At 32.9% G+C, this 16,994-nt stretch overlaps 3 protein-coding genes across 8 annotated transcripts; 2 read left to right on the top strand and 1 right to left on the bottom strand.

The window, feature by feature from the left end:
• Positions 1 to 879: 879 nt before the first annotated feature.
• On the bottom strand, positions 880 to 4,303 carry LOC110421255 (uncharacterized). Of its 6 annotated transcripts, none has more exons than XM_021434797.2 (4): positions 3,739 to 4,250; positions 3,323 to 3,650; positions 2,326 to 3,099; positions 880 to 1,778 (listed from the first exon to the last, which is right to left on the bottom strand). In XM_021434797.2, the coding sequence occupies exons 1-3, from the start codon at positions 3,924 to 3,926 to the stop codon at positions 2,374 to 2,376; spliced, it is 1,242 nt and encodes a 413-aa protein (XP_021290472.1). In that variant the 5' UTR covers positions 3,927 to 4,250; the 3' UTR covers positions 880 to 1,778; positions 2,326 to 2,373. The 6 variants fall into 6 exon arrangements, with proteins under 6 accessions (XP_021290472.1, XP_021290473.1, XP_021290469.1 ...); XM_021434798.2 differs by having other exon boundaries at positions 880 to 1,775; XM_021434794.2 differs by having other exon boundaries at positions 881 to 1,784.
• A 1,467-nt stretch (positions 4,304 to 5,770) lies between these two features.
• Positions 5,771 to 7,716, top strand: LOC110421254 (flavonol 7-O-beta-glucosyltransferase UGT74F1-like). The gene is made up of 2 exons (XM_021434792.1): positions 5,771 to 6,458; positions 6,779 to 7,716. Exons 1-2 carry the CDS (start codon positions 5,811 to 5,813, stop codon positions 7,505 to 7,507), a joined length of 1,377 nt encoding a protein of 458 aa, XP_021290467.1. The 5' UTR covers positions 5,771 to 5,810; the 3' UTR covers positions 7,508 to 7,716.
• Positions 7,717 to 13,637: 5,921 nt separating this feature from the next.
• LOC110421560 (UDP-glycosyltransferase 74F2-like) lies at positions 13,638 to 16,099 on the top strand. Its single transcript, XM_021435168.2, has 2 exons — positions 13,638 to 14,349; positions 15,203 to 16,099. Exons 1-2 carry the CDS (start codon positions 13,705 to 13,707, stop codon positions 15,923 to 15,925), a joined length of 1,368 nt encoding a protein of 455 aa, XP_021290843.1. The 5' UTR covers positions 13,638 to 13,704; the 3' UTR covers positions 15,926 to 16,099.
• The last annotated feature ends 895 nt before the right edge of the window (positions 16,100 to 16,994 follow it).

Genomic DNA, 16,994 nt, shown 5'->3' with positions numbered 1-16,994 from the left:
TCATTTCATCATTCCATGAAAATCAGCCTATTCATCTTTTATAACTTTTAAACTCCACAAGTAAGGTTAGAAGATTGACACTTGTTCTATTAAGGTATATTTATAAAATTAATAAAATTTTTACTTAACATATGATAATCATTAACTTCAACAAGTGGACCGTCGATAGATAAAATGATAGTCCTAATGTGAGTAAAGTTAGAGAATTGACACTTGTCTGAATAAGACATATTCATAAAATTAATAAAATATTAACATATGATAATCATTTAGCTTTGTAAGTGGAGTTAAAATCATTAATGTGTAGAATATATATATATATATATATATATATATGTGTGTATGTATATATGCCTGTGTATTTTATACACATAAAAAGGGAAAAAGGTGTAAGAGCTAAACAAAAGTTATCTTTCATTCAAAAGAATTCAAATGTGAAATTATTTTTTATCATTTGGGACAACACAATCGAAGATAATCATTTTTATTTTTCTAATTAAAAATTTAAACTCGAGAGGAAGGTTTTTAAATTCTAACTAATAAAGTGTTCCATAACATGATTTTTTTTTCTTTTACTTCTGTGAAAAATCAATCCATTTTTTCTTTCTATGTGGTTAACAGTGCCATTTAAATTGAGCCCATTCCTGCTACTTTCTTCTTATTTTATTCGTTTGTTATAGATTAAACCAAATACAACGACACAATCAGTGGACTATGGACTCAAAGAGACCAATTCCGGCCTGCCTACGGGCAACAATATCGCAACAAACCCATCTCAAACCACTTGCCATTTGCTCTTACCCTGCGTTAATTCTTTGATGCTACTCCTAATAAATTTTTTGGTTTGGTATAATCCATATTATACCATGCATCCAAGTGGGTTGGCCTATTACCAAAACTCAATTCAATACATGTACTACTTCTGCACGTGCAGCGTGATGGGAAGCTATCACAAAGTATACAGCATTTGAGATTCACGTTGTTATCAAGATAAAAATTGGAAAGAAAATCTTTCTCTTCCTTGGTTGGTAATGGTTACAAGTAATAAGAGGAAAATCAAAAAGGGAAAAGGTCTGTGGTCTACAACATTAGCAACACCCGACAACGACCCTCTTGAGCTTCATTTTCGTGTCCAAAAGTTTAAAACCACCCAAGGGGAGGCAAACAGAGAAAGAAAGTCAAGATAGCGACGGAGAAGAAGGCTTACAGAGGGCATGTGTTGGTGATTCCATACCCAGGCCAAGGTCACATAAACCCCAGGCTCCAATTCTCAACTGCTCAAGGCCACCCTAGCCGTTACCCTCTTCATCTCCAAGTCCATGAACCTGAATTCTCATCCTCTGTCCAAGTCGACACAATATCTGACGGCTGTTATGAAGGCAATCCTGCAAAAGCCGGCATGGCCATAACTACATAAAACGCATGGAAGCTGCTGGTTCAGAGACCCTAGCTGAGCTCATTATGAAACGCAAAGAACCATCTCACCCTATTGATTGCATAGTTCATGACTCTGCATTGCCTTAGGCTCTCCATGTAGCCAAGCAATTTGGGTTACTCGTAGCCCCCCTTTTCACTTAAATGTGTGCCGTTAACTATATATACTATAGTATTTATCATGAAGTACTTAGTCTCCCAATTTCTCTGATGCCTGTTTTGATTCCTGGAGACTTGCCACCCATTGTCCTTTCTTCAGAGGGGTCATATGCAGCTTATCTCAAGGGTACAGTGAATCAGTTCCATAACTTGGACAAAGCTGATTGCATTCTTGTCAACACCTTCTACAACTTAAAAGACAAGGTTAGTTTTACTTTTCAGTTTACACCCAGTTAAAGCCATTGATTTAAACCGGACTCTGATTTTCCCCACTTTATCCCTGCAACTGGGAAACATGTCCCTCAGTTCCATAGTCTATATCAACAAAAGAGAGTACCATATCATTTTCAATTTATTTAGAAGTCAAATGTCCAATTAAGTGAGTTAAAGGGAAATATGGTTCAAACCACCTAAGGATAATCAGAGACCTGTTGTTCACATTATGTTTGAGTGACACTTTGGAAATATAAAAAACTATCAGAACACTTTCTCCAAAACAAGAAATTCTCCCGTGGATTAGTCCTAACGACTAAAGTGAGACCATAACTGTCTTCTCATTCCATGCAGAATGCTGAAAATAGTACAAGTAAAATTGAAATCTCCCAGCTTAAATGGAAGCCCACTGAGAATTGAAAATTGAAAAGATAAATCTAATTCGACTTCATATTCAATATCATGTAATTACAATACCCTGAAGCAAGCACACCCATGAATGGAAATGCAGGAGCATACCTGGATTATGAGAATTGGCAATGCAAAGAGACGGAATGATTATGAGCATTAGCGTCTAAAAGCATTTCCTTCTGATCCAGACCTGCCTTGTGAATAATGTGTTCTGCGACGAACACTCTCTTCTATTGTTGAGCTTCCTCCCTTCTCAGCACCGTAGACACTTCTATGAGCAGCATCCAAGAAGTTTCTTCCAACAGATTTGCTGGCCATCGTATCCTCCCGCGCATCTTTCTCATCTGCCTTTTTCAACCGCTTCCATCTTTGCTCTTCATGCAACTCAGCATCCTCTTGCATTTCACGAAGCCTGGCAGCTCGATCCTCTTCAGAAAGTTTAGGAGCAACATTTCGACGTTTATCATCCCGAGGTGCAGTAGCTTTATAGTCATAAGACCTATTTTTTCCTTGATATTTATCTGCATCAAAACATTTTGGAGCTTGAGAAGAAGATTTGTCATGCTTAGACTTGTCATGGTTCCTCTTGACAGCATCTTGATCATCATATCTGTATTTCTGCTTGTGGCGATTCTTCTCTCGACTTTCTGCTTCCTTTAATTCATCTTCTGAGTGTGACTCTGTTCTGTGATAGTGGCCCTCATAATCAGAGCTCTTACGATGGTGACTTCTAATCTTTTTGTCCTCCTTATAAGTGTCATCTTCAGCATATAAATGCTGCTTGGATGAAGAATGTTTCCGATGCTTGGAACTAGTCTGGTGGTGCTTCTTATGGTTTTCCTTGCGATCATGGGACTTCTCCTTGTGTTTCTTTTCTCCAACCTGTTACATCATTAATAGGAATGGCAATCTGATTAGGAGTTGCAATAGTTATTATCATGAAATTGATTCAAAGCACAAAGTGCTTGCAGAGATTGATGGGTTCCCTCCACCCTAATTAACAACACATATTTGATTCATATATAAATCCATCGGAAACATGGCATATATTTGTTTGCCAATGCCCTAAAAACCAAGAAGACAATAGACTAGATGAATAACATACAGATTTGCGAATGAGGGCCATCTGGACAGGGTTGTTCTTAATGCGGGCGAGGGCTTCTTGCTCACGCTGGCGAATCATAAGTAAAGGATCAGAATGGAGCTTGCGCCAGGCATCATTTGCCGAGTGGGGTTTGTCCTCAAACAGGGCTCCTGGGGCAGAAGAAGACGGCTTGGCAGAAGCATCAGCAGCCTTGGCCGTTGGAAGGGCTTCTTCAAGAGCTTTGAAACCTCCACCTCCACCTCCACCTCCGCTGCCTCCAGCAGAGCTACTGGAGCCCTTCCCAACGGCAAGTCCAGAATCGTACAAGAAGTCCAATCTTTCCTGCTTCCTGCAGAATTAAAAGATGAAATCAGCAGTAAGACCCTAACCCTTAGTTTGTATACCAAATAAAAAGAAAAAAGGAAGGAAACACGTACGGAACAAGGCCGGCCTGCTCCTGGAGAAGACGAAACTCAGAGCGCTCCCTCTCCTCATGGATCTGCTTGCGGAGCTCTTCCAATTTCTTCTGCTCAGCCTCATGCTTCTGTTCCGCCTTCCACACGTTTTCTATATTCCTCAAGCTTCCCGTGTGCCATCCTTTCTTGTTCAGAAACTTCAATGCCATTATTCAGATTTCGATGCCCAATCGGCTAAAACCAATTACCCTCACCTCGAATACGCCTATATTAACCTCTTCTAAATCAGATTAAAAGGTTTGGAGTTAACTATAGGATTGTAAACAAATACGTAATTAACCCTAAGCAATCTAAGGTTGAACAAATTTGCAGTTAACCCTAGAATCAATAACAAATTTTGATCTAAAAAACGTAACGATTTCACTCGCAAAACCCTAAATGAAAACTAGGACAGAGAAATTACCGCCACGCGTTCGATTATAAATCAGGAGTCGAAGAGAGAAATTTAAACAGACGAATTTTGATGAGGCAAAAAACTAGGAAGACAAATTCGAATTTAGATGGAGAGAGCACGGAAAAATATTTGGGCCTTTGGGCTGGACCAGACTGGTCTGGCTTCAGCCCAAAAGACTAGTGGTACGATTGTCCCTCTGTATTAAGTGAGTTTAGAGCTCCTGGTTTGAAAGGGGACCTTTATCCTCATGTTCTAATTAGTGTCTGAGTTGATTTTTTAATAATTTTTTCTTTCAAGTTGCTATTTTATTTTCAAATTGTTAGTAATAAAAGTTTGAATAATGTAACTTTTGAACATATATTTGTTAATATTTATTTTAATAATTTTTTTTAAAAAATAATTAAGATAGTGTTTGGTATGAAGGAATTGGGAGCACATTCCCTGCAATGTGCTTAATTAAATTATATTGTAGTGTTTGTTTTATAACAGAATACTGTAATATAAGATTGTAATGTAATCACATTATAGTCAAGGGATGTAATGTGATTACAGTCCAAAACTAATGCAATCATATTACATTGCACTTTACAATGTTCTTAAAAATATTTTTACTCTTCAATTTTATTACTTTATTAAAAATATTTTATAATGTTATAATTAAAATAAAATATATGATATAAGAATCAAAAATTAAAATATAATATAAAAAATTAAAATTTATATAATATAGATAAAAGTAATTAAAATAAAATATATAATATAAAAAATTATATTAAAGAAATGAAAATAAAATATATAAGATTGTAATAATAAATGAAAATAAAATATATGACATTACAAATTATATTTAAGAGATGATATTATATAAAAATTGATAATAAAAAATATAAATATATTAAATTTATATTTTAATAACTAAAGGTAATTTTGAAAATTAATATTACATTTTCAGCAAAATACATGTAAATCAAACGTTGCAATGTTATCTTCCTTACATTTTAATCATTATTTTGCTTATATACTAAACACTGTAATGTTATTTTCCTTACAATCACATTACTTGTAATCATATTAGTCACATTACATTGTAAAGCATCAAACACCATCTAAGATCAAAGTTGAAAATTTTGACACACAAAGGAATTAAATTAAGATAATCTTAATCAATAGGACAGAAGAAGTATTTTTATCAAAAAAATAATAGATACATTGGTAAGTGTTCCTAACTCTTTAACATGTCCTCTAATCTCACAATTAATTAATACAACAAGAGTTATTGAAGATGTAATATCATAATATATCAAAGTCTTCGTTATGCTTAATTGAAATTCATATTTTACCTCTTACAGGTGAGTAAATATTTTCAAAGGCAAAAGTCTCTAAGTAAAAGCCTACTAGAAATATTTATACCTGTTGGTGGTAGGAAGCTTCCTTAGCAATTTCATCACACAACTATTTGGATCCATTAACTTCGTTAAAAATCTACCAACCACATAACTGAAATCATCTCACTTGGCCTTGTCCAAGGATTTCTTGCCTCGCAAGCTTTGACATTTCTTATAAATAGCTTATGTCCGCAAGGATTGTGGGCATCGAGCCTAGTAGCCTACCAAGCTTTGGAGAGAGAAAAAAACAAAAGATGGAGAGCAAGGTTGACAAACCACATGTGATAGTGCTTCCTTACCCAATTCAAGGTCACATAAACCCAATGATCCAATTCTCCAAACGCTTGGCTTCTAAAGGGCTCAAAGCCACCCTAGCCATCACAGTCTTCATCTCCAACACCATGAAGCCTGAATCCTCAGGCTCCGTCCAAATAGACACGATCTCTGACGGCTACGATGCCGGAGGCTTGGCGGCATCCGGGGGCATCCAATATTACCTCCCACGGCTAGAAGCCATTGGGTCAAAGACCTTAGGCGAGCTCATCATAAAACATAAAAAAACTTCCCACCCTATTGATTGCATAATTTATGATGCTGCGATGCCATGGGCTTTGGATGTAGCCAAACAATTTGGCTTACAGGGAGCAGCCTTTTTCACTCAAATGTGCGCTGTTAATTACATTTACTATAATGTTCATCATAAATTATTGAACCTCCCAATTTGTTCAACGCCTATCTCCATCCCTGGATTGCCATTGCTTCAGCCTCGAGACTTGCCATCCTTCATTTGCTCTTCAGAAGGGTCATATATAGCTTACCTTGGAAGGGTACTGAATCAGTTTAAGAACATTGACAAAGCTGATTTCATTCTTGTCAATACTTTCTACAAGTTAGAAAATGAGGTTAGTTTACTCTCAATTTTCTTGCTTATATGTTATTTATTATTATATTATAAATTCTGATGTCCATGTGCATGGTTTCTTTCCTAGAAATTAGAAAGTAACGAGATCTGTCAAAGCAAAGATCTGTCCAAGCAAATATTAAATAAATAAATAGCAGACCATGAATTATGCAAGGCTGCGTGTCCAATTTGTTTTTGTGGGTAGGCTATCATGCGCTTCTCAACTGCCCTGATGTCATTCGGTTGACATCCAAAGCCCACGGTCTAGCAGCATCGTAAATTACTCATTTTCTCTTTGTCTATGTTTTACCTAATGGACAGGCAGTGGATTCCATGTCAAAGGTTTATCCATTACTGACAATTGGACCAACAGTTCCATCTGTCTACTTGGACAAACGAGTAGAAAATGACAAAGCTTATGGTCTTGATCTCATCGACTTTAACTCCTCCACAAGCAGCGATTGGCTAAGCACCAAATACCCAGGGTCCGTGATTTATGTATCCTTTGGGAGCGTGACCAGTCTAAGCAGCAAGCAGATGGAGGAAATTGCTAGGGGCCTGAACAACAGCAATTTCTACTTCTTGTGGGTGGTTAGAGCCTCGGAGGAAGCAAAGCTCCCAAAGGGGTTCAAGGAAGAGAGCGGCGAGAAGGGCTTGATAGTGAACTGGAGTCCTCAGTTGGACGTGCTATCGAATGAAGCCGTGGGGTGCTTTTTTAGTCATTGTGGATGGAATTCAACGACCGAAGCTTTGAGCTTGGGAGTGCCAATGGTTGCAATGCCGCAATGGACGGACCAGACGACGGTTGGTAAGTATATTGAGGATGTTTGGAAGGTGGGGGTCAGAGTTAAGATTGATGATGACAGCGGAATTGTGAATAGAGAAGAAATTGAGTCCTGCATAAGGCAAGTAATGGAGGGAGAGAGAGGAAAAGAAATAAAAGAAAATGCTAAGAAATGGAGGGAGTTGGCCTTAGAGGCAGTTGGTGAAGGAGGAACTTCGGACAGGAACATTGATGAATTTATGTCAAAGCTCAGACGCACTACCTAGCAAGTCAGTGGTGTTGATCAATCTGAAATCACTGGGGAAAAAAGGACTGATATAATTAAATAAGATAATAATGATATTTATAATTAAGGAATTTGTCAAAGTGCTCTGATGTTGCTAAACTTTCATTCTGTTTTTTCCTTCCTGCTTTGCGCTAGCGTTCCAGTTGTGTGTTGTATTGTCTAGCACTGAAATAAAAGTTTTTTTTATGAGTTTGGTATGCATTGAGAAAGAGGGAGAGAATCCCTCCATTTAAAACAAAAATTTGGAGCCTATATGCCTTACTGGAATGGCATATCGACCTCAAAACCTCATATTCTATACTCTCAAAAAGGCATTTTAAAAAATAACTTTTAAAAATAACATTTTTTAAAATAACTCTTTTTATCATTTTAACTCTTTTTAGTTAAATCGGACAAAATTACCTTAATGAAATTTTTTCATATTCAAGTGCACATATGTTACATTCATGTTAAAAAATATTATTGTTACATATCATGTACAAAAATATGTTATATATCATGATTAAAAAAAGTTGTTATATGCCATGTTGAAAAAAAATATTATTGTACAAAAACATGTTATATGCCACGTTGAAAAAAAAATCATTGTTACACATTATATTGAAAAAATATTATTGTTACACACTATATTTAAAAAAAAATTATTATACTTTAGTGTTTAAAATATTATTGTTACTTGCGAACTAAAACTTCAAATTCTTTCATCTCTTTTCATTTTTTTTTTATGATTTGGCATTGAGTAAAGTGTTTCTAATATGTTTTCATAAATCAAAATACAATTTTTCATATCTAAAACACTTATTTTGACTAAAAATCGATAAAATTTCCTTTAGAATCCTAAGTTTATAAATTTTAAATTCTTGAGTTTATTGGTGTCTAGATCCTGAATTAATCTAATTAAAAACTATTTCAAACATCTAAATCATTTCTACCATTTTAATTTCATTCAAAATACTAAAAAATTAAATTTTTTAAATAGTCACCCACCGTAATCACATCAAAATCATCTCTCAATATCTTAAAAGTATGAAAGAGAGAAATCAAGAGTACAGTAGGCGGATACTAAAGAGTAAAAGCGATAAAATTAAAAAAAGTTAGATGGTAAGAGAGAAAAATAAAAAACACAAATGGAGATGAAGAGAAATTGTAACGAATGATTTAATTTATTTAAAATGATTTCAAAGATATTTTTATCAACTCATAGTTATATATAAATAAAAACATTCTATTTTATTTTGTGAACTATTTTTAAAATCTGAATTATGAAGATGAGCATTTCTCGTAATTTTCACTTCGCAAATTCTCAAAGCCAATGAACCCAAAACTCCCGGCCCCAACGCTACAGATCTCAAACATTAGAGACAAACTCAAACAAAGCATAAACAAAACTGGACTATGTCCTCCTCTAGCAAACATTCGAATAGCACAAACACAAACATCAGCAAGTATACAGACAGGTCCCATGCCAAACGGAATGTGGAAATAACCCCAAGTAACAGAGCAACACAAGCAGCAGAAAAAAGGAACCCAGAGTCAGAGCACCCTATAGTCCATCCACAATCCCAGACACACAAGATACACACTGCCAACAGCTCTGAAAACAGGGCAACCAAAGCATCTAAGGGAACTCATTCAGCAGTGCAACCTCCCTAAGCATCCCCTCCTTTGTCAGCTGATCAGCAACACTATTAACACGTGTCGAGGTATGAACAATATACCACCCCCTTCACCTATTTTTGAGACAATCAATTTTAAGCACAGTATGTGCTTCCAAGGTGCCAAGCTCGGATCCCTAATCCACTTAATAGAATTGGTGGAATCGCTTTCGATTCTTGGGCAGTGTGAATCCAACCATTGAGAAGAAACAAAGATGGAGAGTGGCTCAAATATAGCTCACATTAACTCTGCATAGTTGGCATCCCCGCACCTATCGATTTCGAAACGTACTTCACCTTGAACTCACCTTTATCGTTTCTCAAAACTCCCCAAATTCTAGCTTGATTGCCTGCATAGTTGTTCGCATTCATTTACAATATATATAAAGCGTATTATATTTAAGAAAGATGAATTTATTGAACCATAATACCGGAAGTCTCTCCTCTGCACAATTAGCAAATTAACTGCCACATGAAGAGGAAGGTGGCCGTTCAAAAAAAAAAAAACATATTATACATTTATTTTGATCAGCCACTCAAAGTCATTACACACGCAGCCGGACAACATCACGAGACAGGAGATAGGAGGCAGCACGTGGAAGGAACCCTACCAAAAAGCAGAGGCCGCCTGCCCATCTTGATAGTATAAAGCATATTATACATTTATTTTGTAAATGAAGGATTAGTATTTAATTTTTCTGCCTAATCCACCTGTCTTTAACAAACAGCAAAGAGAAATTTGCCCACAATCAAATATATATGGATTAGAGACATCAAGAAATAACACGTAGGACTGAATGTGGCATGTGAAGCATAGTATACATCATATTATATATGTGAAATATAGTATGCATGTATATTACAAAAAGCCATCATTGGCATGCAAAATCATCCTTTTTCATGAACAAGAAATGACAAGGAGGGAGAGGAACGGCGGGGTAGGTGTAGAGATTTGAATTAAATATATATTTTTTCTCACATGGTCTGCGAAAATATCTTGGACGAAATATTAGTGTCTAAATCTTTTAATTTTGTCCTTATTTTTGAAAACCTTCGTCAAAAATTCATTGAATTTTCTATTGAAATGGTGTTGAAATCATTTTTTGTTGAGAATTTGTGAGAATATTTCAACAAAATCTTTGCAACAAAAATAACTCTGTCGCAATAAATCTATTATTTTGTAGTATTTTCTTGTCTTAAATTGGTGTAAACCTGTGTTTTCGTTTTTCATCTTGCTCTTGTCTTTTTGCATATAAATCTAAGCTCCTACGGAATTGTAAGGAAAAAGAAAGTAAGAAAGCTATGAAATCCATTTTGGATTGTGGCAACGCATACTAAACAACCAACAAATTCAAAAAAGTCAACAATATCAATTTGATTTTGGAATGTACTAATCCTACGAAATTTCAAACTTTGATCATATGGTTTTTAAAAAAAGAAAAGGAAAGGAGGAAGAAATTAAGTCTAGACTTGTGGCTTCACACCCTCTCTTATGCTTCAAAATACAAATGGAGGGTTCCAAAGTCGCAGCACATCCTTGAGCCTTAATTTGTTTGGCCGTAGAATTAAGCAGTGCAGTGTGGTAATCTGCAAAAATCAATTAAAAAAAAAGAAAGTAATTAAATTATGTCACTGGTCAGCTGTTTTTTATTTTAAAATAAACACTAAATGCTAGGATCGATGCACATGATACTTATTTTAAAAAAAATATGTGATAATTATTGTGATGAGTAGATTCATTCACTTTACCCAGAAATTGAAAAATTGGAAACGAAAGAAGTAGGAGCCGACGAAGGACTGATGACGTCACCGACGACGTTTAAAGGCTTCAATGCTGGATAGTCGTGCAAACAACAACTATTGTCGCTAACCATTATTTTTTTTCTTTCTTTATTTTTTTTAATAAATTGATAAGAATCATTATACATTATTTTTACTTACTGAAAGTAACTCTGCCACCTGCGGACAATTCGTATGACTTTATCCCACATGTCGTAAAAAAAATTTATGAAATCTGTCAATATCAAAATTTTATAATTACAAAAAGAAAATTTAAAATAAGTATTCAATATTTTATTGTGGTTCTTGGGTTATACAAATTAAGTATTCATTTTAAAATTTAAATATATTTTCTTCATTAATCATAAAGTAAAAAAAATACATGTCCTGCAGTGCAAGGTAATCTCACTTTCTTGAAAATGATGGTTGATCGTAATGGTTGGAAATTTGATTATGAAACATCGCTGTTGATAATATAAAATCTCACAACGACTCTGTGCGGATACAGTTGACATGTTAAATGATACTATTATTTTATGTTATAGGTATTAAATCAGTATTATATATTAAATTTTTATTTTTTTAATATTGAGAATCATATCGTATCATAACAAATGATAAAAAATTTTAAAATTAATTATAAATAATATATATATAAAATAAAAATTTTAAAAAATTATATTTTTTAATAGAATTTAAAATTATAGTGCAAAAATTAAAAAGATGATTTTTTTTACTTTAAACTCTTAAAATATTGTTTAATAATATAATTTTTAAATAAATATATATATTTCATATTAATTAAAAATTAAAAAGCATTTATCATGTTGAAATCAAAAGGGAATTAAATTTTTTTATTACTTTTTTGTTTAAAATCTAAACATTTAAATTCATAAAAACAGTTTTTCATATATTAACTCAAAAAAATAATAAAAACTAAATTTTTAATAATTAATTAAAATTAAATTTATAAAAAATATATCGACTATATTATACAATACGTCTCGTATCGTAAAATATGTATCATGTATTATTTGGTACATTTTTTATATTTAATTAAATGTAATACAATTATAAATATAAATCTTTTTTACTAACATTGTATCATATCATATAATATATATTATGTATCATATAATATTGATAACTATATTTTATTTTATGAAATTATCATGTTTTGTGTGATTGTAATATCTCTAAAACTTCTTGTTAGTAAAACAAGGCTCAATTGTGCACAGCCCACCTAACGATAGTGTTTATTGAAAACAGGTTTAATTACCTGCAAATCAAGAAAATGACCCAAAAATTTTTGTGTTAGAAAAAGATTTTGAGATCAATAAAGAATGGTGTAGAAAACATTTGTATTCAGATAAAAACAAACAAAAAAATTTATTTCAAAAAATATGATCATGAAATCTTAAAAGGATATTATGATTTCATGAAAAAACGTAAAATATTAATTGAATTCTTCGAATGGTTTGAGAATTATGGAGAATCACAAGTAAACGCATTAAAAAACTCTAATAAATGACAAACAAATAAAGGAGAAATAAAAACTCAACATCCCCCTCTTGTAGAATTACAATATTCACATAAAAATATAAGTATAAGGTATATATATATATACACAATGCCATCCAATAACAATAATCCTAAAAAGAAGGTGAGTATTATATATAATTTTATACAATGGATAACAAAATTTTTTTTGTCTCTATTTGTCTGTTAAATTGCTAATTAACATATTAGATTATTAGATTGAACTATTGAGATATAATATATTATGATAAGTTCTTAAGTTAGATTGTTAAGATATAATATATTATTATGAGCTTAGATTTATATTAAAACTTTATGGGTTTAGAATAGTAGACTCACTTTTATTTTTTTTTTTAGTTTGATAAGCGTAACATATTAATTTAGAATTTATTTGTTGAGCTTAACTAGTAATATGCTAATCATAATGAATCTAATTTTATCAAATAGTTTGAATGATAAAACTAATTATTAAAAAATTATTTTGAAGGCAATTAAAAATATATATAATAAATATAATTGTATTGAAAGAAATACAATTATTTCATTCTATCAATTTGTGTGTATATCTAGGTCATTTAAAGTTTGTAACACACATGCTAAAATGCATTGATTATTTTGAATAAAAAATGACATATTAATGAAATTATAAGCAATAGTACAATAATGCAACTTATATTTGAAAATTATATAATAATTTATTTATTTTTAAAGATTAAAATTATAAAAATAAAATCTACATAACAAAAAAAATATGACAAGTAGAAAATAGAATCCACATATAACATAATAAAAAAGAAAGAAAAGAATATGATGGATAGTTCGTTGAAATTTGTGAAAGAAAATCGATAGAGATTTAAAACATATGAGTAAATAGAATAAAAATAAATAATAATTATATAAATTAAAAAAACTTTTAAATTGAGTCAAGTATATGAAATCATTTTATTATTCTTTATTTGTATTAATTATTAATTAAAAAATTATTTTGAAGGGCTATTATGAAAATTTGTAAAAAATTTTAAAATAATTTATATAGTATATAAAATTTTTTTAAAATTTTGGGGGGGCATAGGAGGCTCTGCCCTTGCTTTATTCTAATGGAGTGATGCAATGGTCCCCTATTCTCCCTTTCTCTAATTATAAATTAGAGCTTACCCCAACGTGGTTGGAGATCACAAATTGGAGAGAAAGCTAAGGGAAAGAAATGGAGAAGAAGGCTTATAGGGCCCATGTTTTGGCACTTCCTTATCCAAGCCAAGGTCATGTCAACCCGATGCTCCAATTCTCAAAGCGCTTGACCTCTAAAGGAATCAAGGCAACCTATGCCACCACCGTCTTCCTCTCCCACACCATGAAGCCTGAATCATTAGGCTCCGTGGAATTCGACACAATATCCGACGGCTGTGACCAAGGAGGCTTCTCGGAAGCGGAGAGCATCCATGACTACCTCAAACGGCTAGAAGCTGCTGGATCAAAAACCCTAGCTGAGCTCATCATCAAATACAAGAACTCACCACACCCTTTTGATTGCGTAATGTATGATTCTTTCCTTCCGTGGGCTCTGGATGTAGCCAAGCAATTCGGTTTAGTGGGAGCAGCGTTTTTTACCCAGGCATGCGCTGTCAATTACATATACTATTATGCTCATCATGGATTATTGAGTCTGCCGGTTTCTTCAGAGCCTGTCTCCATCCCTGGATTGCCATTGCTTCAGCTTCGAGATATGCCGTCCTTCATTTACGTGGCGGGCTCATATCCATTTTACTTCCAGATGGTGTTGAGTCAGTTTTCTAATTCCTACAAAGCCGATTTCGTTCTTGTTAATACCTTCTACAACTTGGAGCATGAGGTACTATGTCTTTTACTTTTGAAAAGTGCGAATGCATAAATGTATGTGTAATCGTTTTTGTTGATTTAATTACCTTGCAAAAATAATTACTTAACTGCAAATGCACAACTTTCTATTGCACAACATAGTTGTGGTAACAAAGCCTCTCATAAAGTCTATGAAATCAACCCAAAAATCTAGAAGAAAAAAAAGTAACACAACTTTAGTTATATTTATAAATATCATATAGATAATTATTAAATATGTATTGCATATTAAAATTTTATTTTGAGTATCGAGTATTGTAAGTATGGTAAAAAATTTTAAAAATTAATTATAAATAATATGTGTACGTGTAAAATAAAAAAAATTGAAATGTTATATTCATTAATAGTATTTAGAATTATATGGCATAAATTGAAAAATATCATTGTTTTAATTTAAATCCTCAACATGTTTTTTAATAGTATAAATTTTTAAAAAATAAATATTCTCATGTCAATTTATTAACTAAAAGTTAATGAATATATAACATGTTGAATCAAATGGGTAAATATAAGTTTTTTTTTTAATAGAAGTCTAATCCTGATGTAATATTTCATGATATTATTTTTTATTAATATTATAAAATATCGTAGATATGTATCACGTGTGATACTATATTGATAATTTAGAACATAAATAATCCAATATTCGAAAGTGAAAGAGATATTTATCCAACAAAAAAGGGACGTAGCAATCAGTCGATTTTCTTCGACTGGCATTATTCAGGTTTGTTATCTTAAGAGAATCGGTAAGCTCCAAACGGCAAAACCTTTGGACCGTGGATTAGTATTAAAAATTGACTGTTTCATCTCATCTGATTAATTAACAGGCCGTGGATTCCATGTCGAAAGTGAGTCCATTGTTGACAATCGGCCCAACGATTCCATCCATGTACTTGGACAAAAGAGTGGAGAATGACGAGGATTATGATCTTAATCTATTCAAATTAGACTCCTCCAGCAGCACCGAGTGGCTAAGCACCAAGCCACCAGGATCTGTTGTTTATGTGTCATTTGGCAGCATGGCTAACCTAAGCGTCAAACAAATGGAGGAACTTGCCTGGGGCATAAAGCAAAGCAATTTCTATTTTCTTTGGGTGGTGAGATCATCCGAGGAAGCGAAAATCCCAAACAAGTTCGTACAAGAGATGGGGGATAAGGGCGTAATCGCCAACTGGATCCCTCAAATGCAAGTGCTAGCGAGTAAGTCCGTGGGTTGCTTTTTCACGCATTGCGGGTGGAACTCAACCATCGAGGCTTTGTGCTTGGGAGTCCCAATGGTGGCAATGCCGCAATGGACTGACCAAACCACGGATGCCAAGTTTGTTGAGGATGTTTGGAAGGTTGGGGTCAGAGTTGAGGTTGATGAGAATGGGATCGTGAACAGAGATGAAATTGAGTCTTGCATAAGACAAGTAATGGAAGGGGAAACAGGGAAAGTAATGAAAGAAAACGCTAAAAAATGGAAACAATTAGCTATTGAGGCAGTCAGTGAAGGAGGAAGTTCAGACAAGAACATCAATGAATTTGTTTCTAAATTGACAAGAACGTAGAGCTGATTCTATTTTCTTATTAAAAGAAACTGTGATACATATTAATGTCGTTGATCTTTATAGTATTTAATTATTTTTGTCCTTTCTAAGTCTCTTGTTTAAGTTTATCCTTACATCAACTCAACGTTTTATTTGGATGAATTAATCTTCACCTTGGCATGGGGTTTTCTTGCTTCTATAATTGCAACTTGCTATTTTAAAATTTTCATTCCACGTTAGGGTCAATGAACTTTCCAGTAACTGACAATTTACCATTGTTAGTAGTGTATTAGAAAAGAGAAATGTTAAAGGTGCCTCTAGTTTGAATGTTCAATTAGTCATAAGAAAAATATATCTACATAAAATTTATTTGTTAAATAATCAAATATCGAACAAGTAACATTTATTTATTAAAAACTCATATTTTTATTTTATACGAAAACAGTTGAATTTTTAAATTTCATAGATAGATTGACATGTGTCTAATTTTTTAATTATATTAGTTTATTAATTTTAATAATTATATCATGAGGGACAGACATTCCGTAAGCTTCAAACTCTTTTAATAATTTTAAACATGAAAATTTATCTCCTACATCGGGAAAGCTTTTAAACACTCCAAGGGTTGTAAACGTTTAACAAATGTTCCTTTAAAATATATTTATAAAAAATAAAAAATTAATTATTCTATATATATATAACCATAATTCTAAGTCTATATGATGAGAAAATGTATTTATTATTTAAGTAAAAAAATTATGTACCAATTTTTCAATTACTACAGTGTTTAAGAACTCCCATATAATGATTTAAAAATCCCCTAGCCACCCATAAGATAAATTTCCTTAGGAAAATAATGGATAATTCCTTAAAGAAAGAGAAGTAGCATGGCGTCACTGCTGACGTTTGGAATTTGTACGTATTATTATCTGCCACGACAAGAATGCCAATAAAGAATCTGGCTGTCGAGAATATCAACGCTCCACTCCTCAATTCCCGAATTGTGGGTCCAAAAAGTCAGTTCGCTGGCTCTAGATTGGGTGTATCTGACCAAATTCCTGTCTTATTATTTTTATCTTTTTCGTAGTAT

Source organism: Theobroma umbraticum, unplaced genomic scaffold, assembly GCF_002168275.2.
Source record: "Theobroma umbraticum cultivar Fairchild unplaced genomic scaffold, ASM216827v3 scaffold_130.0, whole genome shotgun sequence".
In the NCBI taxonomy this organism is placed as follows: Eukaryota; Viridiplantae; Streptophyta; class Magnoliopsida; order Malvales; family Malvaceae; genus Theobroma; species Theobroma umbraticum.
Note: the sequence above shows the minus strand (reverse complement) of the source record. Positions and strands in the feature narration are given on the sequence as shown.